Source organism: Mus pahari, chromosome 2, assembly GCF_900095145.1.
Source record: "Mus pahari chromosome 2, PAHARI_EIJ_v1.1, whole genome shotgun sequence".
In the NCBI taxonomy this organism is placed as follows: Eukaryota; Metazoa; Chordata; class Mammalia; order Rodentia; family Muridae; genus Mus; species Mus pahari.
In genome coordinates this window covers 9,241,690-9,264,883 of record NC_034591.1, presented here as the reverse complement: position 1 = coordinate 9,264,883, position 23,194 = coordinate 9,241,690, and the positions used below count along the sequence as shown (strand labels likewise).

Genomic DNA, 23,194 nt, shown 5'->3' with positions numbered 1-23,194 from the left:
GAGAGAGAGAGAGAGAGAGAGAGAGAGAGAGAGAGAGAGAGAGAGAGAGAGAGAGGAAGAAGATGTACTCAGTGACAGCATTGGAGAAAATTGATCTTCCCTTTGCCAGAAGTTATCAATTGCAAGCAGCCTCTTGATTAGGTGTGGGTCTGTGCCTCTGACCCCTTTCAATGCCAGGTCTCCATCTGGCTTGACCCTGTACAAGTCTTCTTATCTAATGAATATTCAGGGAACCGCAGAATTTATAAATTTCTTTACCTCAAAAATGTACTATATGACTACAAACTAAAGGTGTTAGGTTTTTAGTCTTACCAAAGCCTAAAAATACAAATGCTTTGGGGAGGGAGGACTTCATAATTTAGACTTTGTAGATTTATCTCCAGTGAAAGGCTGCAGTAGTCCTCCCTACTGATCATGAGTGCTTCTCCTCTGTGCACAAGGAATCCCATCAATCACTCAACTTGAAAATGTCTTTTTAGCAAAGACCATCTGCACTGTATTCGACGGGATCTCCAGACTGCTATGAACATTCTTCTTGCTAATTTGAAATTCCACTTGTGAGAATAGAGTTGAAATCCTCAATAAGCGTCAGCCATCTCTCCTCCTTGATGCTCTGTGCCCTGGATGCAGCCCGCTCTCCCGTGTCACCTTCACATTCTCATAACACTCTCCAGACCATTCCAGGGGTGCTAGAAGTCTGCCTCTTCCCCTGTCCCTCCAAGCAGCGAAGTCACTGCCGCTAATCCTTAAATGACCTCGGAAAAATGGTCTCCAAACCTACTCAAAACGTGGAGAGTGGTAAGGCTTGTCTCTGTTCCCAGTGGATTAGAACCCTGGGTCAGTGTCTCATATTGATTTAAAGCTTTATTAATATTGACATCACTATTATTTTATATGTTAATACATTTGGCTTACTATTATTCAGGAATGCTGCCTTGGTAGATATAGTGTAATACATTGTCATGAAATTTATCATGAAGCTGTAAGTACTTTCAGTTAGACCTACAGTAACTATCAATGTGCATAATTTACAATATCAATTCATATACTTATATAAAATAATCTAATTGAAATGTACACACTATAGTTATAAAATCTACATTTATATTATACAGTTTTCTAAGTACATAAGTAACACTTAAAAATGAAAATTTACTTTTTAAAAATTGGGTCTGTATGTGTGTGTAGGAGTATATTCGTAGGCTGAAAGACAACCATAGTATCATAGCAACCCTTCATGCTGTGATCTTGAGACAAGTATTTTCACAAGCCTAGAGATCAGAAAGAAACCTGGCTGGATCCTAAGCCCCCAAGAGTAACCTGCTTTCCCAACTACAGCTTTGGGCTTTAAAACTCCCTTCACCAAGTTTGGGTGTTTTATATTCTAGAAATCGTGAGATATGTTTAGCACAACGTGGTTTCATTTCAAATACCCAAAACTATTTTTCTAGTTGCATGCTCTAGGTAAGACACCAAGTGGGAATATATAGTTATGAGTTACCTCTTCTTTTCTTATGTCGCGTCCCTTCTGTACAAACCAGATGACTTTTGCTTGCAGTGATCGCGGGGTGCATTCCAGGAGAGTACTGTTGCTCTCTATGCCATAGGCCAGCCTCTCTTCAGTCCGATCCAGAGCGTCTCCTACAACAGAAAGGTAAGAGCATCAGCTTTGAGATTGGGATTTTATTGCTAATTTTAAAAACTCTTTTCAGGACATAGAGCAATGTAAATAGCTCTTTCCTGGATGCTAATCTCAAGGCAGTCATTTAAGTCAGTCACTGAGAATGTAGAAATGAAGAGGGTAAGTAGATGATGAAATGGGTTAGAATGTGGCATCTGGGAACTTGGCTCTAAAATACGGAGCAGTGAGGACAGTGATAACGTATATCAAAAGGAAACTCTCAGGAAATCGGTGACAATGTTTCTTGACAAGGCAGGTAGAGTCTTGCATATCAGATGTTGAAGCAAGGCATCATCTGACTTCCTAGGATTTCACCCTCAAGTTCAAACCTGACCTCTAAACTTCCCAAGATTTCAGCCATACTTTCACTTGCTCATACTCCTAGAAGCTGGAGTTCCTGCACTGCAAAAAAATCTGGCCTGCATGTTCTCTAAGTGGGAAAAGTGCCGTTGGCTCCCAGCAATGGCACCTGTTGTCCCTTGCTTCTCATTGAGCCCAATAACTTAAAACAGCTTGGTGTCACCCATTGTGACATGACTCAGAAATCATTTTTCCTGTTTTGTTTAGCTTTCTCATTTTTGCATAAATATGAAGACAGCTAACAACAGTTCTAATATTACTCTGCTGTAGCAGAAGAGGAAACAGTTTTCATTTGTTCGAATGGTGACAGGTTACATCATACACAGTAAAAGTACATGTGGGCTGGGTTGTGGTGGAACAGGCCTTGAATTCCAGCACTCATAGAAGCAGGGACAGGTGGAGTCTGAGTTTAAGACAAGCCTGGTCTACAGAGTGAGTTCCAGGACAAGAGGTAAGTCCTGAGAGTCACTGTCATCAGTCACTGGCATGCTGCTTTCTGGTTCTAACGTTCTTTAATCTTGATCTGTAATATCAGATTGTTTTAGTGGTGGTATCTGGAGCCAATTTTGCTAATTCTGTATAATACCATACACTGATTTAAATATATAGGAGAGAAGCAGACACATTCAGTGACAGTGTTTCAGAAAAATGACTCATTTAAAGAAATGTGTGGTCCATCTTTAGATTACATTGGGCAAATCATAACAATTGATTTTTATAAGAATTACCAACAAACTGCTGTCCAAAGCACTGTTGAGCGGCGTTGCCATGCCGAACGTCCTGCCTGCGGAACCTCCTAGAAGAAAGAAAATGTAGGACATTCTGAGATTTCAATTTCCTGTGTTTCAAAATACAGCCAACCACATTGAAGATTCCAGCAAAATTCTGTTGTCAGGAAAAAAAAAAAAAAGAAAAGAAAAAAGAAAGAAAAAGAAAAAAGATCTGTTGCGTAAAACTAGCGTAAAATCCAAACTACACTTTTATTTCTATGGAGTATTTCCGATGGTTAAAAGATCTATACAATACTTTTCTTTAAATGTTTATAAAAATTCGAATTCCAGACCCTCAAATAGTAATATATTACATTTCTCATTACATTATCAAATATTTAATTCAACAAGCAACTTTTAGTTTGCAAAGGCATGACAATGAGTGTGTGTGGATAATTCCAATAGGAATATTTGTTTAAGTAGGAAGTGTAATAAATCCCTTATATGTAGTGAAGCACAGGAGTGAAAAGACACTTGAATCCAACTATTTTAACTTATTAGGGTCTCAAGTGTTCATTGCTACTGTTTTTAAGTCCTTTCGTTGTTTATAATAATGTCATCAATGGAATGCACATTAAGGGTTGAGAGTTTTCCTCCCGTGGGAAAGGCAAAAGCCGAAGATATTATCAACCAAATTTCAGGGTTATGCACTATATATAGAAGAACACTTGTTTTATTTTGTTTAAAATGGATTGTCAATCAGAAAACATGATCAAAAGACCCAGATATTTACAAAATTCAAGGTGGGACTTCCTCATATATTATTGCATTGAGCAAGACTGAACAAAACCTTATAATAATAAAAGCGAAGGTTGGGAGTTTCAGGGTTCTTTTTTTTTCTTTTTTTCTTTTTTTTTTTTTTTAAGCAATTCAAGATTTATTTATTTATTTATTTATTTATTTATTTATTTATTTATTTATTTATTTATTTATTATATGTAAGTACACTGTAGCTGTCCTCAGACACTCCAGAAGAGGGAGTCAGATCTTGTTACGGATGGTTGTGAGCCACCATGTGGTTGCTGGGATTTGAACTCCGGACCTTTGGAAGAGCAGTCGGGTGCTCTTACCCACTGAGCCATCTCACCAGCCCTCTTTTTTTTTCTTATAGTAGTGTAGAGAACTAGTCACAACTGATGCCAATTGAGGTGTGACTTCAACTGTCAGTATTGCTTGCTCTCTTAGAGGACCTTGGCATTGCTCTGCTGCACAGAGGGAGAGGGGACTGAAAAGAGCAAGGAAGGAAATAGTTTCCATATTGCAGAGATGATGTTTTATTGAGATTATTATACTAGCCATCTGAGGATAATAAAAACAGTATTCTAGATCATTCTAGATAAGCTATTTGAATGGTATATAAATAATTCAAAAATTTGTTGAAAATAATTGGAAACATGCGTTTATGAAAAGGTTACATCTTCCTGAGAGCTTTCAGCTCCTATTTTAGTACTCCAATATGATTGTCCTTTGTACCAGGTTCAAATAAAACCTGTGTTATGACCAAAACAAAAAGGATGTTTGAGCAAAGGAGTCTCACATTCTTTAAAGCTGCATATTTTTCTTATATCCCTTACTTCTTAGAAACTTTTAAAGAGGACACTGGAAATAGGCAAAAGGAGAGCCAGGCAGAGGAAAGGAGCCAGTTGCATAGATTATAGTGTATTTTGGAAGGCCATTTAAAGAAGTGGCCAGATTGTGAAGTAGAGTATTTCCCCTATTGACTCATTTTCACTCTGTAAGCAGTAAAAAAGGTTTATGTAAATGAACAGTGTTCTCTTGCAGCTTCTCTTCAGGTCTGAGGCAGACATGATCCTATAAAAGCAAACGATTTTCTCTCCACATGCTGGAACTTACCCAAAAGTGTTTCCTTTAGGAGTGAGTGATGGCTGAAAGGAATCTGACACAATGAAGGATCTCTAGCACCACTGTGACCTGAGTTAATTCGTGTATAAGCAAGGCTTCAGACTCTGCAAAAATGTTATCCCTTATATATATCCCATGCTATCCTGTGTCTGATATTTTGTACATTTATCTAACGTTTTCTAAGTTACTGTTTTAACCTAGTTTTATAAATATTACCAACCATGTAGTTTCATACTGTTAAAAGATACACAGCAAATGAAGAAGTACTAGCCCCGTAAATTGCTCAGTTAAAATCTAACATTGTTGTGGACAAGTCATAAGCAATTGGGGCAAGGTTTACAAACTTTTTTTTGTATGATTACCAATGACAATGCATCAAAAAATGATCATATTTGTAAAATATCCTATGTAGCATGACTAAAGATAGACAATAAAGGAATTTAGAGAAACATCCAATGACCTTTGTCCATAGACATGCACACCTTGATTTTAAAAGTTTAAAGAGAGGATTTTAAATGATAAAGCTTTGATAAGATATATGTACTTATCTTGATTCATTACACAGCATATACATATGTGGCAACATCTTATTATAGCTTGTAAATCTCTGTATTTTGTGTCAGTACAATGTAAATTTAAGCAAAATATTTAAAACCCACGAGTTTAAAGCAATCCCTTCAGAGGAGCCCTGGTCCTTCATTCCCTCCTGGTCTAGGACTCTAGTGGTCAGGGCCTGGCATGGTCCATCTGAGCACGTCATGCCTTTGCACAATTCATCTCCTTTAGCCAGAACCTGGAGGTTCTTTTGTAAGAGTGTGCTCAGCTTTATAGAGAATGATATAAAACATTCTCTGTACACTGCAGTTGGTCAAGTACCCACAGTGCTCAGAGGTGGGGGTGAGCCACTTCCAGAGCTGTTTGTGGCCCCTGGTGCTTTGGGTTCCTGTAACAGAGGTTATGCATTGTTTCTTCATGCTTGCAGGACAGTGCACTTGCAGGAAGTCGACAAAGGACCCTCATCATTTAAAGCACTGTTGTAGCTATACCCTTCAAGAATGGGTTTGAATACCTACACGTCTTTGTACAAAATGAAATGAGTCACCCACACACTTAGTACAGTTGATAAATCATTTTGCCCACGTTTCTTTGGAAGTCTCTCTTCATCTTTGACTTATACTGCCCGGTATTTAAATCCTTCTCAGAATGTTAATTTCCTGGAGTCAAATTAAAAAAAAAAAAGTGTTGAATTGGTGAAGGCTTTTATGTTTTTGTGTGTGAGATGGAGGGAGAATATGAGAGAAATTTTTGTGTGATCCTAAAAAGGATAAATATACTGATTTGGACTCAATTTGGTTCAAAATATATTTGGAAAAATAGACCAAAATTAAATAGCAAAAGTAATTGAAATTCATACAAATTTCCTTTCTGAGAGAATTTTACATAGTTCTCAGTGTTATTTATTCCTCATGAGAAAAAAAGCAGCCTGGTTATTATATAAGATTTTTCTTATTTATTTTTTAATATGTATACAACGTCATGTAGCTTGAGTGGAAAAATAACCTTCAAAGTGCTTTGAGAGCCTAAAATCCTGTTTAAACATAGCCTGAGTTTACTTTTCCTTGCAAATGGCAATGACTTCATAAAGCTATAGACATTAGAGTTCAGAGGTCTCTTGGTGCCTTTCATTTGTGTTGAATTAAATCACATGTTTCATTAATTACACAGGTCATACGATTGCCTAGGAGTTAAAATATTCACTTTCTAAATGAATAAATGAAGAGCAGCTGCTGGAGGGGCCATAGGAAACTGCAGGGTGTGTTTTCAGATTTATTTATTTATTGTCTTTTTAAGTCTCTGATTCCTTCACGTGTGGTGGCGTGCCATTTCTATGCTTTAAGTTTATCTGAACTTCATTATGCCTCGCAGTGGAAAAGAATAAAAGGGGGGGGGAGATTTGATGCAAATTGAGATTAAAAAAGAAAACTCCAAATGGGACAATCATGTCTGGTCAGCATACATTGTAATGCATCAACAGTATGTGAATAAAAATTTCATGTATGAATGCTTACCTTTATGATCACAATATAAGCAGGGTAGTTTATTTAGATTTTAAAAATGTAATTTTCATTGGACACAAAAAGAAAAAAGATCAGAATATATTTATATATTCCCCTGAACAAATGAAACATTCAGAGGTGTGGCTTACCTCTTTGAGTGTGCACCTGTTGGGTAGTACCTGGAGCAGGATATGCCATCCCAGGCACAGTACGGGTCGCGAGCCAGGCAGCAGTCGGCACAAGCACTGCCATACATGTCGCAGTGATGGAATCTGACTTGTGCTACAGCAGAGGCTGATCCAATGTAGAGCTGTTGCTATAAGAAACAAGATTAGCAGGGATGAATTTATAGAGCTCCCTCTGTTGTACAGCAATGATAGAAAATAGTGAGCAACCTTCTTTCCTTCCTTAAATCACGTCTTGACATTCATAAACACTTTAGCTTTAACTAGCAAACAGAAAAGATGTAGACACGCAAGCAACTTACTCTCTTTGAAGAAATTTCCATAGAAATGATAGGAGCTGGATCCTAAAATGAATCAAAATGTTTTATCTTTAGTAAATATAGAAATAGCTGCTTAAAAAGAAGTAAAAATAGTTATGCGAGGTTCTATGCTTGCAGTTTGTATCTCCTGCTTTTGTACATCACTACGTAAATCCAACATGATTAAAACACACCTGTTAATTGTTTTCTAATGGAGTGGAACCAATTGTGCATATGAGAAACAACTACAGATACAGTCAGCTTATGCCTGGTCTCTGGAGTAAATAGTAACCGCTTTTAATAGTATTTGTTATTCAAAACCCATTTATCTTTAGAATAATAAAGTAAATGCTTTTTACTAAATACTTTTTACTAAAGCATTAAATTATTAGAAGTACACTGTATTTGAGAATACTGTTATGGCTAGTAAACTTTGTGGTTTTATTACTTGAACTCAGGCCTGCATGGAGCATGTGTGTACTGGAATGACCATAGTAAATCACTGTACATTCTTTGACCAATATGAAGACCCTTATTTTCTTAGGGTAAAAATAGAGAAAGGACAGTCCAAGGTATATGAGAGGCCTTCGGGTTAGATTAACAATGCTGCTTAATAGTCAAGCCTTTTAATGAACACAGGGAAATCTATGTTAATCCTATAAGCAGAGAAATGTCAGGCAGTGGAATTCACTCTGGAAATATTTATACTTTGAAGAATTAATTTTTAAAAGAAACTCCTTGATTGTAAAGGTTAGTTTTTAAATTACTCTTTGAATGTATTTATTGAGTCCATGTCCTTGTGCCATGGTGTATATGTGGAGGTGACCAGACTTCTTTCAGCAGTCTGATCTTTTCTTCCACCATGCAGGTTCCTGGGGTCAAAGTCAGGACCTTAGTATTGGCAACAATCATTGAGTGTGGCTGAGCCGTCTCTCCACCTTATCTGTTTTTGTCTTATTTTTGTTTCATTTATTTATTTGTGTGTGTGTGGAAAAAATATTTGTACCATTTGGACAATGAAACTCTGTGCACCGGAGAGCATTATTCATGTGTTCATCAAGGCAGCTATTCTCCTAAAGAGTTAGTGGGGAAAAGATACACTGCTGTGTACTGAAAATGAGAGCTATTGTCCCAAATGTGAAATTAAATCTTATATAGACGCCTACAGGGCAAAGTCATCAAGTGTATTTGGAGGAGCTGAGGTAGAAGGGAGGCTATTTCCTTGAGAAGCAAAAGTGAAATCCAGTCTGAAAGACAGCCAAGACACAATGCCTCTTTTGTCATTAGCCAGTTCTTTCAAAGGAAATCCATCACAATCATATGTAGTTAATCATCATCAATTGTAAATTCTGATATGTCAACCTGCTGAATTACATTGTAATCCTAATATTAAAATCTGAAGTATGTGCTTTTCTTTTTCAGACAAACACAGGAACACAGCAGTAAAAAAGCTGAAGTATGGAATATATACATTCCTAGCTGGATCAATACAGTGACTCTTCAAATCCTTCAGTCTCTGGTCTAAGTAAGTGTCTATCTCATAGACTATTTAGTATTGTTTTCCTGTTTGTTTTATTAGTAACCTTTGTGGTTGGGTTTCAGTGCTCCAAGCATGATGCTGATATGCTATGAAGTGTTTCCAAAACTCAAAACAGCTGCGACATAATGCACATGTGATATAATGTACAGTTATGTATGACTTAAGCTTCACTCAACCATGACTTATAATGCTATTGATGGTGAGCTCAGTACCATGTCATCATTGATGTAGACTATGTTCCTTTAAACAGAAACACACATAAAGCAAGACTGTGAACTGTAAAGATGAAACTACTGTGATCAGAAATTTATAAGATTCTTGTGGGCACAAATGTGAGTCAGGGTTGATGTATGGACGTAAATGTGGTGTCTGTTTCATTAGTAACATTTTACAGTATATATGTACTGATTATAAGTTCATATACACAAATATATATTGTCAAAAATTTGTTTTATTCTTTCCATATAATTTCTATTTCGTGGTGACTTTTTATGTGTAATTAACATATTACTGTTAAATGTCACATGCTCCTCCTGCCACAGTGTGTACTATTTGAAGTACTACTTGGCAACAGTGTTAATAATAAGTTTGTGCAAAATGTGAGTCGTCAGTAGTTGCTCTGGAATTTGCATGTTGGTAAGTGTGTCCTTAGGACAATGGTTGGCTAGTGACACATGTTTTTACTTGAATATTGGCACTTTTGAACATTCTGACAATGAGAGAGAAACACTAGATTTTTAAATTATTCTTCACTTCAATTTTCTCTGCATTCAAAACACTGTGGAGCAAACCTCCTGAAAGCAGTACAGTAGATTTCTCTTTGTTTTTCACTTTGATTGTGCATGCCATGTGAATCTTGGCCTTGTCGCTGATTACATTACCTTGAATATTTGAAGTTCCTCTAGAATGACTTCCTCCATCCACTCTGTTTCTTGGTTGTAAATGGTGATTACTTTCAGCACGACTCCTGTGTCTGTGGGAAAGCAAGTTGAGCAATCAGCAACGCAGAAAGAGTCTTTGGAAGATTGTGGCCCAACGTGACAGTATCAATGAGTTAAATATGATGTAGAAGATATTTCCTGAATGTTCCAAATGAGCTTTGATAAATCAGATGAGAAAAAGAGCTGTTGGGTTGTTGAATGTATGTTCTGCTTTCTAAGGCATTTAAAATAAAACACTTAAATTATTTTAATCACAGTTCAGTCTTGCTTTTGGGACCCTCTTCTGTTTTTTTTTTTTTTTTTTTTTTTAAATGATCAGGAATCACCAAGTGAGGACTAGCAATCAGGTAATTTTAGGTTTCTTACAGAGGGCTGATTCTTATGATAATATTGAACTGTCAGAGTATATTATTAACCTTATCAACAGTAATAAACTACAGCCTACACTGTGGGTCTAATAAATTTAGTTTAGTGTTTCTTTGCTTAAATCTTTATTTTCTAAAAAGGCAGTGGCCTGGAGAAGCATGAACAGCAGATCTTAGCACTACACCGTCCTCCAGGCCAGGCAAAGTCTTGACACCTCACAGAGCAGAGCACCTAAGAATGCTTTGGAAGGTCGCTGCTGTGACCAGTGCAGTGCTACAGAAAGAGAAAGAAAAGTATTAAAGCTAAGGCACCATGCAGATTGTGTTCCTCAGATCTCAACAATTTGCAAGTTCCTTCCCATAAATAAGACTTAATGTGACAGGCATTATTCGAAGGTATGAATTTATTTAGTCTGTATCTGAGTGCAAATGGGTAAGTGAGACGACGTGACATGTGCCGATTAGAACACACTTGTAGCAGAATTTTCCCCCAATTATTTTAAATATTAATACAACAAGAAGCCTGTGATTGGACAGGGAAAAGGGAGACAGGGGTAAGAGTTTGAGAGAGGGGGACAAGGGGAGAGGGGAGGGGAATAGAAAGGAAGATGGAGAAAGAGAAAGATCCTGATTCTGCATCACTTTAAATAGCCACACATAGCTATGAATCTCATAAAAGGATAGAATAATTGGGATAACTTGTCTGATCTAGGTGGGCAGCATATATCATTATCAATTGACTCTGAAATTATTGTGTGGGCATCTTGTGAATGGAGAGTTTATAGATATGTAAATCTGACTGATTAGTTATAAGCTTCTAGAGTTTTGATTTACTGGGTTAAGGTGATTCGTGACCACTAGCGGCAGGAGGTTGATGTCTGAGAAGGTACAGGCAGTTCTGAGGCATGCGAGTCAGAGCTGGGAAGACCACTGCCTGGGGTTAACCTAGAGGTGGTGAGACCACCAGGGGCAGAGAGTAGCTGGGTGTAGCGCGGGATGGTGACATTTTTTAAAAGTATTTCCCACAACAAATGTTATTTGAAGGTGAGTTGTAATGCGTCGATGCTTTCTTAGGACTTTACCTGTCCCAATAAATAAGACATCATATTGGCCGTCCTCTGCTTCCACCCGATCCACCGCTAGCTGCCTCAGGTTGTATTTTCCATCCGTTTTCACCAGTATTGGTTTCTTATGCACGGGTTTTATGGGCTGATACATTAGAGGATGCATCCTTGCGAACCGGATGGCGTCATCGGGGTAATCTTTGGTGGTTCCATACTTGCCTCCGTTCACTTTGCTGGCACACTGAAATGCACATGGGTGAATTCAATTTATTTTATTTTATTTTTTTTGGTTTGGTTGTTTTTTTTTTCTCTTACATCCAAAAAGCAAACATGTGACTATAAACAAGAAGAATTACACAAACCAATCAGTCTCACACAGTTGAACAGCGCATTCAGTAGTGTTTAGGAACTCTACATCCTTTGTTGCTGAGATGGATTAAAAATGAATAAATGAATGAATGAATGAATGAATGAGCTTGTACAAAATAGGTTTCCTATTGCTGAAACTGTTGTGGTAATGTGGTGATGTTTCTGCTTTCTAACTGCATACTTCTAGCATTTTGGTACAGAGTTAGCTCAATTCCATCATCACTAATTAAGAAGACAGACTCTTTGTCTTGTGCTGATATAATCTGCATTGATTTTGCATTATTTCATACGTATTTGAAACTGACAAAAGAAACTAGTTACTTGCGCTTACATGTTGCCGTGCTAGAACATACAACCCCACAGCATCATGAGGCGTACTGCACAGAACACTCACACTGATCTTGGTTTACTAACTGATGCTTCTCACTTTCACATGAGTTTCTCCAGAATCAGCATATCTCGGGGTTTTTTTTCTAATTTAATGTATAAATGCAGTAGTTAAGTAACCAGATTCCATAAAGGGGGCATTTATAATTGTTTGTTTTTAAAAATCAGTCCATATGCCTGAATTTGGCATGAATTGTGCACTTGCTTGCACTTGCACAATGAGTTATTGGAAACAGTTTGGTCTACCTTGGAAGAAGTTCAACAACCAATCACTTCCTCCAACCTTCTCTAAGGCCATGTGGTTTCAAGAAGCATTTTCAGCTAAGCCACAGGACTGGGGCTCCCCATTTAAATTACAATTCCAAGCAACAGAGTGAAATAAAATAGACTTTATGTCTCACTGGAAGTAATAATTTTAAGTCAGTGAGGGTGATTATTGTGATAAAGCTTTACACTTGCTAATGGAGGTGAGGTTTGCTGTCATTCGGAGAATTGGCGCTACAGAAATGGTTTCTCTATGAGTTTGTGGTCATCATGGAATTGGCGTAGGCACTCACTCTCACCAGCTGCTTGCTAAAGTGAAGATATGACCTGCTTGACAAGCCAAATGCTTGCACACTGTGACTCACATAAAATACACAGTGGTGGACCCTTTTCCAACCTAGTTGACTATGTGATCCATGATCTACACCTACATCACCGTCTTCATTATTGTGAGTTTTAGACATGTCCTAGTAAAAAGTACAGAAGTTGATATAAATATTTAGAGCTTTGGTAGAAAGATTGCAGAGACAAAGGATGGAACGACTAAAGAGCAAGTCTGTCCTAGGGAATACAGATGTGAACACAGATATTAAAATGTTAAAACCAAAAACGATTTTTTTTTGTTTTAAAGTGATATGTGGTACTAATTATCCTCTCAAGTCTCAAAGAAAACTATACTATCCCATTATATTGGATATTTCCATGCTTACTAGCATCCCTACAACTGAAAATTCAGTTGTTGCTATTGGACTGGAGTATCAGTGGGGACATACTTTATAGTGCTGCTAAGATGTAGCCACTCAAGATTATGCCCCTTGCGTTAAATAATTAGCATAAAAGTCAACATGCATTCAACAGCTCTTTACTGTTCGAACATTCTTATGGATATGAAATTCTTAATCACTTTAACTGTAAAGTAAGACAGAACACATGAAACAAGGTTTTCAAACGTAACTACAGTATGCTAAATGGTCACACTTACGGAACCAGGCCTTGGGTAGGGGACTTTTCCTTCATATAGTGACCAGTGGTATTCAGGGCCTTCTTTATGAGCGTATGGGCCATTAAAGGCTTCCCGGATACTTGACATGTGATACACACATACAGCATGGCCTCTAAATATATTGCTGAAGAATAAAAATTAAGAATTCACTTGGTCAAATACATCAATGTATGCATACATATACTCATGCATATACATATATATATATATATATATATATATATTAGCATTAAGTCTTTTGAGTAAAAAGCACTTATAGAATATCCTAGAAATATTAACTATTATAATATTTTAAGTAATGAGCCTGAAAGACTTTATCATTCCTTCATTTCCCACTTACTAAATGTGTGAGTGACATTTTAAGGATAAAATTGTGCAACTTCACTTTATAATTGTTAAGTCCCATATTGTGTTTTTTAATTTATTTAAATTGTTTTCACTTTATTCTCTCTTTCTCTCTCTCTCTCTCTCTCTCTCTCTCTCTCTCTCTCATTCATACACACAAAAACACACACACTTCTTTGGGAATGGCATGAACTACAATGTGTATGCAGTCAGATGACATTTTTCAAGAGTCAATTTTCTCCTTCAACCATATGTGCTCTAAAGATCAAACTCAGGACGTTAGGCTTGGACACAAGTTCTTTTCCTGATAAGTCATCTTTCTCGCTTCCCTTTGAATGTCTTTTTAGAGATTAATAGAGATTTGAATTTGTCATTTAAAGGGAGTATTTCTAGTTGCTATATCTTGAATGTAAATAGAGTTCCCTTAATCACCATGCTGTTAATTTTACTAGATTTTCCTGGTGGCCTTTGCCCTATTTTTCAGAACAGTGTTTTGTGATTTGTTCAGTTATGGAACGATTATATAAAACTCGGATGCTTGATATGTATTTGCAGCAGAGATCAATGATTTTTAAAATGGAAAGAAGTTCTATTTTCAGAGGAATAAGATCACTGTTTAATACGAGTCATTACAAGCATCTGAAGTCACATTTAATGAAAAGTTCGTGCTGTATTACTTGAACAGAGAGCCATCCATGATTTGAAAGAAGTTCACCATTCTACTGCCTCCATACTATGCGAATTAAGATAAATGATGTTTGTGACGGAGCTTCAGTAAATGTAAACTCTGTGCAAATGTATTTCCTGCACCCTGGGCCAGCTGTAGAACAGCAGTCATGTTACTGTCTTAGGACATCAATTCACACATTTTATAACACACCTTGAAGCAATTGGAAATGCCTGTGATACTGGCAAAAACTAGACAGTCTCAGCTGAAGTGGCAATAAACCTTTGATCACCATTCTACAAATATCAGCCTCCGTGGCAGGTACAGCTGGGAGCTTTTTTCCCCTCTCAGATTTATATATAAATTGAACAAAGTTGAAATCATGGAAGGAAATCATGGCTTTGATTTCTCTGAATGATCCAATATGCTACCATTTTGGAGATTTGCTTTTAAACTGATCATTTTAACCAACGGAAAAAAATATATAGATCGTCTCATAGAATTTATCATTTAAAGAATTATCATGGGATTCAAAAAATTATTTTCTGGCATCAGAAAAATGAAGTAAAAAAGGACTGCCTGTGCATTGTGTTGACTACCAATATTCGTTAGCTTTTTCAAGTTACATCAAAGTATTGTTATTAGAAAGAACTGTTTTCCATATTAGTCTACGGGAGGAAAGGTCTTGTAGCAATGAAATACTTGTTCAAAGAGCTTTTCAATCTTTTCAATTCAAAGTGATCATTAAAAAACACCTGCTGAAAACCTAATCAAAAATATGGAAGGACCCCAAGTAAGCACCAGGTACAGAATCATATTGCAATCTGTAGTTAATTCATTGGTGATTGAGTACGCTTTACTGAAATACCGCGATATTTTCTTCTTTATTCTTGGTGCTACCCTTTTCCTTTAAAAATCATTCAAGAAGTTGTGTGTATAACTTCCAATTGAAATCTATTCTAGGACTATTTATTTCACATATGAATATGTGTGATACATTACTTTACAGTATACGCTTCCATAGATATATGTAATTCAAAAATGCAGAGAAGAAACATAACGAATCTGTAAGCTTTAAACTTGAGCACTGCATTTTCGGAAGAAGAGCAGATGATGAGTGTTTGTTCAGTATAAGTCTACAGAGGATGGAGACAACAAGCACAAGGGTCTGAGAACACTCCTGACTGGGGTCTCAGAATCACATCTTGGACAAGGAGAGCAAGTATTAGTGTTGTGGGATATTTGATCACACTGTGTACCTGAAACTGTGTTGTTTACTGGAAAAACCTATTTCTAGTTGTGGCGTGGCTCAGTCTTAGTACACATCTGATGTCTAATTGAGTGGCACAGTGACAAATCAGAATGATTTGTCAGAATAAGATATGCTCAACTCTATTGAGAACAGAAACAAAGACAGGGGGTACTTAAGAGAGAGCAGTCCAGAGAGCGAGAAGGAGAGGGAGCAGTTATACAGATACTGCTAGTCACAGGCGAAGATAGGAAAAACCAGAAAATGAGAAAGAGCCAGAAGATTAGAACAGATTGCCGAAGTTACTGTGAGGCCAAGGAGAGTAACCCAATGAGAAAATGAGAGAAGCCAGATTGAATTAGTCATCTTGGAGAGAACTAAGAACAGCTGACCAGAGACCAGAAGAACTATGAATGGTGAGCTTATTCAACAGAAAGGCTGAAAACATTCTAGGCCTAGGTAAGATTGTGTAGAGGCTGGAAGCTTCCAGAACTAGGCCTAGGTTAGCAGACTGAAGCAGTGAATTAAAGTTACTCTTACATATCAGAGCTCTGATATAAACTGAAGTTGGAAGGGAGAGTCATTTCCAGCAGTAACAGTAAATAAAAGATCCAATGCTAAGAACTGCCAATATAAATTCTGAGATCTGTCAAGGAATTATTTGCCATTGGGGAAAAAAAAAAAAAAAAAACCTCCCAAACTGAAGCTGAACAGTTAGTTACCAGAGCACTTTGAAAGCCTGAATGGATTGGAAATTTTCATCTGAGAAATACATATAAAAGAATTAACCTAGACCTGACCGCGTACAAGTACTATCTCATAACCTGACCATTCAAAAGTGTCAAATGATTGCCCATGAATAATTAAAGGGATTGGGAGTGTGGTTGCATGAGGATGCTAGGATGCAACAAACAAATTAATAAAGTCTAGACTGGGACTGTGGCCTTGAGGCTGAAAGACAGACTGCTGTAGTCTCGGGAAAGAAAGAGAAGCTGGACACTTAAAGCGTGCAGAGGATGGGAATGAGAACGAGGTCAGTGGCGTTTCTGAGTAATGTACACTATGAAAGGAACCGCAGTGTGACAAATCTTCTATTGTGTTTTATTGACTATAAATTTCTCACCTGGTAGTATTAAACAGTCCAAATATCACTGGATTCTTAGGATCTCTGGTCGGCAGTAAAAACACATCCTCTGAAAGAGTGAAAAACCATGCCATCATTTTGGAATTTTAACCTTCGATTCATGCAAAGAAAATGTATTTAAATAAATTGGTTCAGAAGTGTAGATTTTAAGACCCAATTTCCCATTCTACAGCTGTGACCAGGATAGAACAATGAATCACTGCTCGCCCCCTTGGGTGACTTCAGCTGAATGACTGAGAAGGAGCTAATCATTTTCTTATACGGAAGAGGGATGAGTCCCTTTGTCCTGCAACCCTCTGCCCTAGGAGGTGACTGGATCAAAATGAAGAGGTAGAAATCTTTGGTATAGAGCTCAATACCATAGGAGACATATCTTTCACCTATGCCTAAGAGAGGAATGGTTATAGAGAAGCATGCACGAAGAAGAGTGAAATGGTGATCCTCCAGGAATTGTTACCTAGCACGTCAAAGTATGTGTCGATTCCATTTATTCCTGGTACTGAGCAAACCAGCCGAGCTTTAAGGAATGTGCTCCACTTGTTCACCAGGATTCTCTGTCCTCCCATGTCATTCTGTGAAAAAACAAAATGGACAAACAAGGGCTTCAAGGACATTTACCAACCAAGGGTTAATATGGCGAAATGAGCAGATGCTGTGGCTCTTTTTATTTACAGAGGAGATTTGAGCAAAATTCTCAGAAAGCAAATAATGCCTTCTCATTTTCTCCCCTGCGTTGCCTTATCAATGCAGTACTTTTAAAAACAAAGATTGTTTCGGTTTAGTTTCACGAACTACATGTCTGAACACTGTATATGAAGGGGTGCTCCAGCCAGGAAAGGTCACTGGATCCCCAGACTTGGAGTCACACAGGTGGTCACGAACTATTGGGCGTGGGTGCTGGGAAGTAAATTGAGCTCTTCCCAAATGCCAGCAAGTACTCTTAACAGCTAAGCTATTTCTTCAACCCCTCAGTGCAATGCTTTCATTCAAGCACTCTTAATACCTTTGAAATAGAAACCCTGTCTCAAAAAAAACCAAGAACAAACAAACAATGATGGATGTTATGTATTTTTTTTTGTTTGTTTTGTTTTTTTGAGACAGGGTTTCTCTGTGTAGCCCTGGCTATCCTGGAACTCACTTTCTAGACCAGGCTGGCCTCGAACTCAGAAATCTGCCTGCCTCTGCCTCCCGAGTACTGGGCTTAAAGGTGTGCGCCACCACGCCCAGCTTGTCATGTATTTCTAGTAGAAGACTACAAGAGGACACAGAGCTGTATGCATAAGGAAGGGCTGTGGACCGTGGAAAGATCGAGGTACGGGACACAAATATAATCAAAGCAGAGGCCTGGTTATGCAGAGGGAGGTGAGGGAGGTAAACTGAGGTAATAACGCATAACGCCACGGCCGCGCCAGCCTCACCACGCACAGCCGCCCCACTCGGGTGTAGATTGTGTGGGCGTTGTTCTCTGCCTCCAGCGCCTTCTCAGTAAAGAAGAAGTACATTTTGTTGTCATCTCGGTCTTCATTGTCAGGAATCATATACGAACCTACAAATTTTGGTTCTACAGAAAAAAAAAAAAAAAAAAACATAAAAGTGTTAAAAATTATACATGTAATGGTACAAGGACAAAGTCACCCCATAAATTATTAATCAACTGATTGTCAAAGTTTCATCCACTTGTGAAAAAATACAAACGTTCTTCAAAGTTTTAGATGATTATTGAAACCTAGATCATTATTCTTGTTTTATGTGAAAATCAATAGACATTTTAAAATGTAATTTAAATAGAAACTGTAAGAGTTATGGTTTCAGAAAACATTATAGTGTATGTTGCAAACAAAATATATTTAGTGAAGAACAGCAGGAAGCATTATTAAAACAATCTATGAATTTCTTCTCAATCTATATAAAGTAACTGGACATGTAAGCTCCATATTAAAATATTAAAAGTAGCTTGTTATTTATTTTTAATTTATACATAACTTATCAATAAACCCCATGCAAGATCACTTATTTTTAAAGTGAGAAATTTAAGATTTTGTCTTTATAGTCTACAGAACCTGAGTAGGTGGCTTTGATTGATATGGTCCTGAGCATTTAAGTGATAATATATATGCATGCTGAAACTCAATCATGGACTTCTGGAAATTATGAATATCCCCAATATAACCTGGTGTCTTCACTCCTAGATACACCAGTATGTGACAAAATATAGAACTCACATATGTATATGAACATATATGTAATATTTATGTTTATGTTTATATGTGTGCAAGTTTATACGTAAGCTTATATATGTGTGTGCATGTATGTATAAGTATATATATTTATACATTTCTGGAATCAGGTTAGGGGGTAGCAAGTGATACTCCTAAAGTTTTATTTATCTCTAAAGTGCAGCATTATCCTATTAATGCAGCAGGGGGCGCCATCAGGGTAGCAGCAATGATGCCAGTTGATGAGACAGGCAGAAGCTATTAAATGAGCCTCTACTTTTCATATATTCAGCTTGTTCGTTTCATTTAACTCTTGATATCTAAGCATTGCTATAAATAAACTTACTGCATAATTAGGATATTTTATATATAAAGTGATAAAACAACATATGTATTTTGGACTCGAGAATAGGATAGCTATTAAGGCTATTTTGAGTTAACATTTTTATTATCAAAATCGCAGACTCAGTCACGGACTGTAGACTTGTTTTCCATTCTGTTTCTTCACTTCTACCTTTCAGTAGCCGCTCATCGTCATGCTCAGTGCGAATGTGGCCTAGCTTCCCCATGCTGCGGAAGATCGCTGAGTCTCTACCCCAGTAGTCACTGTAGAGTCCGGCGAACAGCTCATTACCTGCAGAGGCGACCCAGAGGAAGACAAGTCAGTGTCTGTCCCCCAGTCCGAGACTGGGGTAGAAGCCACTGTTGAGTCAAACAAGCCGGTTTAACACACATTCAACTTGAGGTTATCAACAGTATCGCTCAGGGCAGGAATGAAACCACTACAGCGAGGTGCGGCAAGCCCTGCTTGCCTCTTTCGCTGTGTATCCCGGGCACCTTTTCTTTCTAAATAGAAAACGCAGCTAGGAGAAAAGCGCTGGGGGACACTGGCGAAAGCTGACACCTATTTGGTGACGCTGTCTCCGCTCCTCTTATTTTGGTTAACTTTTTCAACCTCGATACCAACTGTTTTATCTTGATCGTTGTATGGGGATGATGTGTGTGATTCAGTTAATTCGAGTGCTTCTTATACCAAATCTGGAGACTTTAATATGATTTTACAAGGATTTTAATACGACAAGTACAAAGTCTGTTGGAGCAGTATCTACAACCATCCAGTCGGTGAGTTTATAGCTGAGTCAGAGGAGACTGGTAAAAAGAGCTCACGACTTATCTAGAGTCAGCAGCACGACTGACTGACCTCAGCTGCAGCACGAGGAGAAGCCGCAGATTTGAAACAAGGTCCTGGGATTATTCAAGTTTATGTGGGACCTTGAAAAATCTCAATGTGTTTTCAGAGAAAGAAATGAAAGCATTAATGGTAGCTTAGGAGGAGAGAACAACATTCTTTTCTGAAATAGGAAACACGAGGGCATGACTGGACCTCAGGAATGTTATCATCGCCTACAAGGCACGGGGACTTTGAACGTTCTTCCTTCTCAGAACCACAGCGTGTAATCCCTGTGCATCCACGGGCCCAGGAGGCCCGTTCTGGGCACGCCTAGCCTTGCTATCCTGATCTGTCCCAGATGAATGTCTCTGGCAAAGACGCCAATAGTCACAGCGTATCTCTGGGAATAGGAACTCCATTTAGAATGGTTAAATTATTCCCTTGCTGTGTGCCCAGAACTGCAGCTGGCACTGAAAATAGACACAGAAAAGACGTTGCTTGAGAGATACTTTCTTCTTCTTCTTCTTCTTACATTTGTATACATACATATGCATGCGTGTTGGCATGCACTAGGCTGCAAATGTGTTTGACAGTATGTAGAAGTCAGAGGTCAAGTTTGGGTGGTACTCCTTGTGTATCTTTTTTTTTTTTTTTTTTTTTTTTTTGTCTTTTTTGCATCATCATCATCATCGTCATTTTCATCACTACCTGAGACAAGTTCTCTCACTGGGACTCGGGCTCACTGACCCAGTTAGAGTGAATGAACAGTGAGGCCTGCTGGTCTTCTTGTCTGTGCTTCCTAGGCACATTAATTAAAAGAGTATGCCAGGCTGGACTGTTTAGATACTGAGGCTCAAACCCAGATTCTCAAACCCATGCTGAAGCCCTTTCCTAATTCAACCTCTCCTTAGCCCCTAATGATGCTCTTCAAATAATGACAATGTATTCCCAAGTGTACACTCGTGATTTAAAGGACTTCAAAGTTTGAGAAAGCTCACAATAATCATATTTCTAAATTAATGTACCATTTTTGCTCTACGTTTTGAAACTAATACAAACAATGTTGCCACTATAAAAATTTAACCAGAGGGCTGGAGAGATGGCCCAGCAGTTAAGAGCACTGACTGCTTTTCCAGGGGTACTGAGTTCAATTCCCAGCAACCACAAGGTGGCTCACAGCCACCTGTGATGGGATCTAACGCCATCTTCTGGTGTGTCTGAAGACAGCAACAGTGTACTCACATACATAAAATAAATAAATCTGAAAAAAGATTTTAACCAAATGTATTAATTCTGAAAAATGGAGATACTGTCTACTAACTGAATTTATTAGATTTGTTTCAGAGTTTGCGTTGTTGTTATTTTGCCTAACATAAAGTAATTAAAACTTTTTTACTGCAGGGATGGAAATAGAGAGGAGCCCGAGGAAAAGAAGGTCCAGCGGCAGCCCAAAAATGGGATCCAGCTCAAGGGGAGGTCCCAAGGCTGGACACTACTACTGAGGCTATGGAGTGCTCACAAAATGGAACCTATCTTGACTGCCCTCCGAAAGACCCAAAAAGCAGAGTCAGATGCAGATATTTGCACAAACAAATGGACAGAAGATGCTGACCTTTGTGGTTGAATTAGGGGAAATTGGTAAGAAGCTGAGGAGGGAAGCAACCCTGTAGGAGGACCAGCAGGCTCAATTGACCTGGATCCCTAAGAACTCTCAGATGCTGGAACACCAACCAGGCAGCATGCACCAGCTGATATGAATCCCCCAACACAAATAGAGCAGAGGACTGCTGAGCCCGTGTTCATTCAGTGATGTTGCACCTAACCCTCAAGAGACTGAAGGCCCCAGGGAGTTTAGAGGTATGGTTAGGTGGGTGGTAGGGACACACTCGTGGAGACCAGGGGTGGGGCGGAGGTAGGGGAGAGTGGATCGGGTTAGGGAAGTGAAAAAAAAAATAGAGAGAGATAAAATAATTCAAATTATCATATTCATTTATATGATAGAAAGTTTGATAAGTAGTCAACTGAGTTATATAAAAAAGCAATTTATAAAGATGTTCATTTTCAACATGAGCTAACTATTGATTGTTTTTAAAAATAATTGTTTTGTTATACCAATGAGAAATAGGTTAAGAAGTCATAAATCAAATTCAAAATTTTGAAAGAAGTATTTATAAGTATTATTTCAAGAAACTAATTTTCATTATTTTTTAAAAATAGCAAATAGAAATGAGACCCTTTTGTCTACAAAACACAAGCAAAATGGGTATTTAAAAATATATATATGGAAAAAACTATATATTGTAAATTAAATGTAGTCTTCTCACAAAACAATCCACTCTTTTGTTTAGTTTGGATTTTTATTTTCTGTTTCCTATTTGCATGCTACAACAAAGCAATGCTTATTTAATGTTATTTATTAAAAGATTCAGTTTTCAACTAGGCAAACATAATTTTCAAATGCTACCTTGAAACAGACTAAGTAGAAATGTATTCTGTGGACTCAAACTTGAGTATTTGCCCTTTTATTAAGTCTTGATATCACAGTTCTGTAGCCAGGACTTCGGGATTTCTAAGAAATTATCCTCTTACAAAGTTCAGAGCAGAGACTGAAGGAATGACCATCCAGAGACTGCCACACCTGGGGATCCATCCCATAAACAACCACCAAACCCAGACACTTTTACGGATGCCAACAAGAGCTTGCTGACAGGAGCCTGATAAAGCTGTCTCCTGAGAGGCTCTGCCAGTGCCTGACAAATACAGAAATGGATGCCCACAGCCATCCATTGGGTGAAGCACAGGGTCCACAATGGAGGAACTAGAGAAAGGACCCAAGGAGCTGAAGGGATTTGCAGCTCCATAGGAAGAACAACAATATGAACTAACCAGTATCTCCAGAGCTCCCTGGGACTAAACCACCAACCAAAGAATACACATGGTGGGACTCATGACTCTAGCTGCATATGTAGCAGAGGATGGCCTAGTCAGTCAATGGGAGGAGAGGCCCTTGGTCCTGTGAAGGTTCTATGCCCCAGTATAGGAGAATGCCAGGGCCAGGAAGCAGGAGTGGGTGGATTGGGGAGAAGGGGAGGCGAGGAGGGGATAGGGGGTTTTTGGAGGGGAAACCAGGAAAGGCAGGAAAGGGCATAACATTTGAAATATAAGTAAAGAAAATATCTAATAAAAAATGAAAGAGAGAGAGAGAGAGAGAGAGAGAGAGAGAGAGAGAGAGAGAAAGAAAGAAAGAAAGAAAG

The 23,194-nt window shown here is 38.1% G+C and overlaps 1 protein-coding gene across 2 annotated transcripts in view; it reads right to left on the bottom strand.

Annotated features, from left to right (window-relative positions):
- Window positions 1-23,194, bottom strand: part of Sema3e (semaphorin 3E) — a 228,934-nt gene that overhangs the window by 12,066 nt on the left and 193,674 nt on the right. For both annotated transcript variants that reach the window (XM_021190553.1, XM_029535639.1), the window contains exons 6-16: window positions 19,284-19,403; window positions 17,972-18,114; window positions 17,011-17,125; window positions 16,533-16,602; window positions 13,128-13,272; window positions 11,144-11,366; window positions 9,637-9,728; window positions 7,219-7,260; window positions 6,881-7,047; window positions 2,770-2,837; window positions 1,502-1,641 (exon numbers count right to left, since the gene is read on the bottom strand). In XM_021190553.1, the coding sequence (XP_021046212.1) occupies window positions 1,502-1,641; window positions 2,770-2,837; window positions 6,881-7,047; window positions 7,219-7,260; window positions 9,637-9,728; window positions 11,144-11,366; window positions 13,128-13,272; window positions 16,533-16,602; window positions 17,011-17,125; window positions 17,972-18,114; window positions 19,284-19,403 (1,325 nt within the window). The remainder of the gene's footprint in view (window positions 1-1,501; window positions 1,642-2,769; window positions 2,838-6,880; window positions 7,048-7,218; window positions 7,261-9,636; window positions 9,729-11,143; window positions 11,367-13,127; window positions 13,273-16,532; window positions 16,603-17,010; window positions 17,126-17,971; window positions 18,115-19,283; window positions 19,404-23,194) is intronic.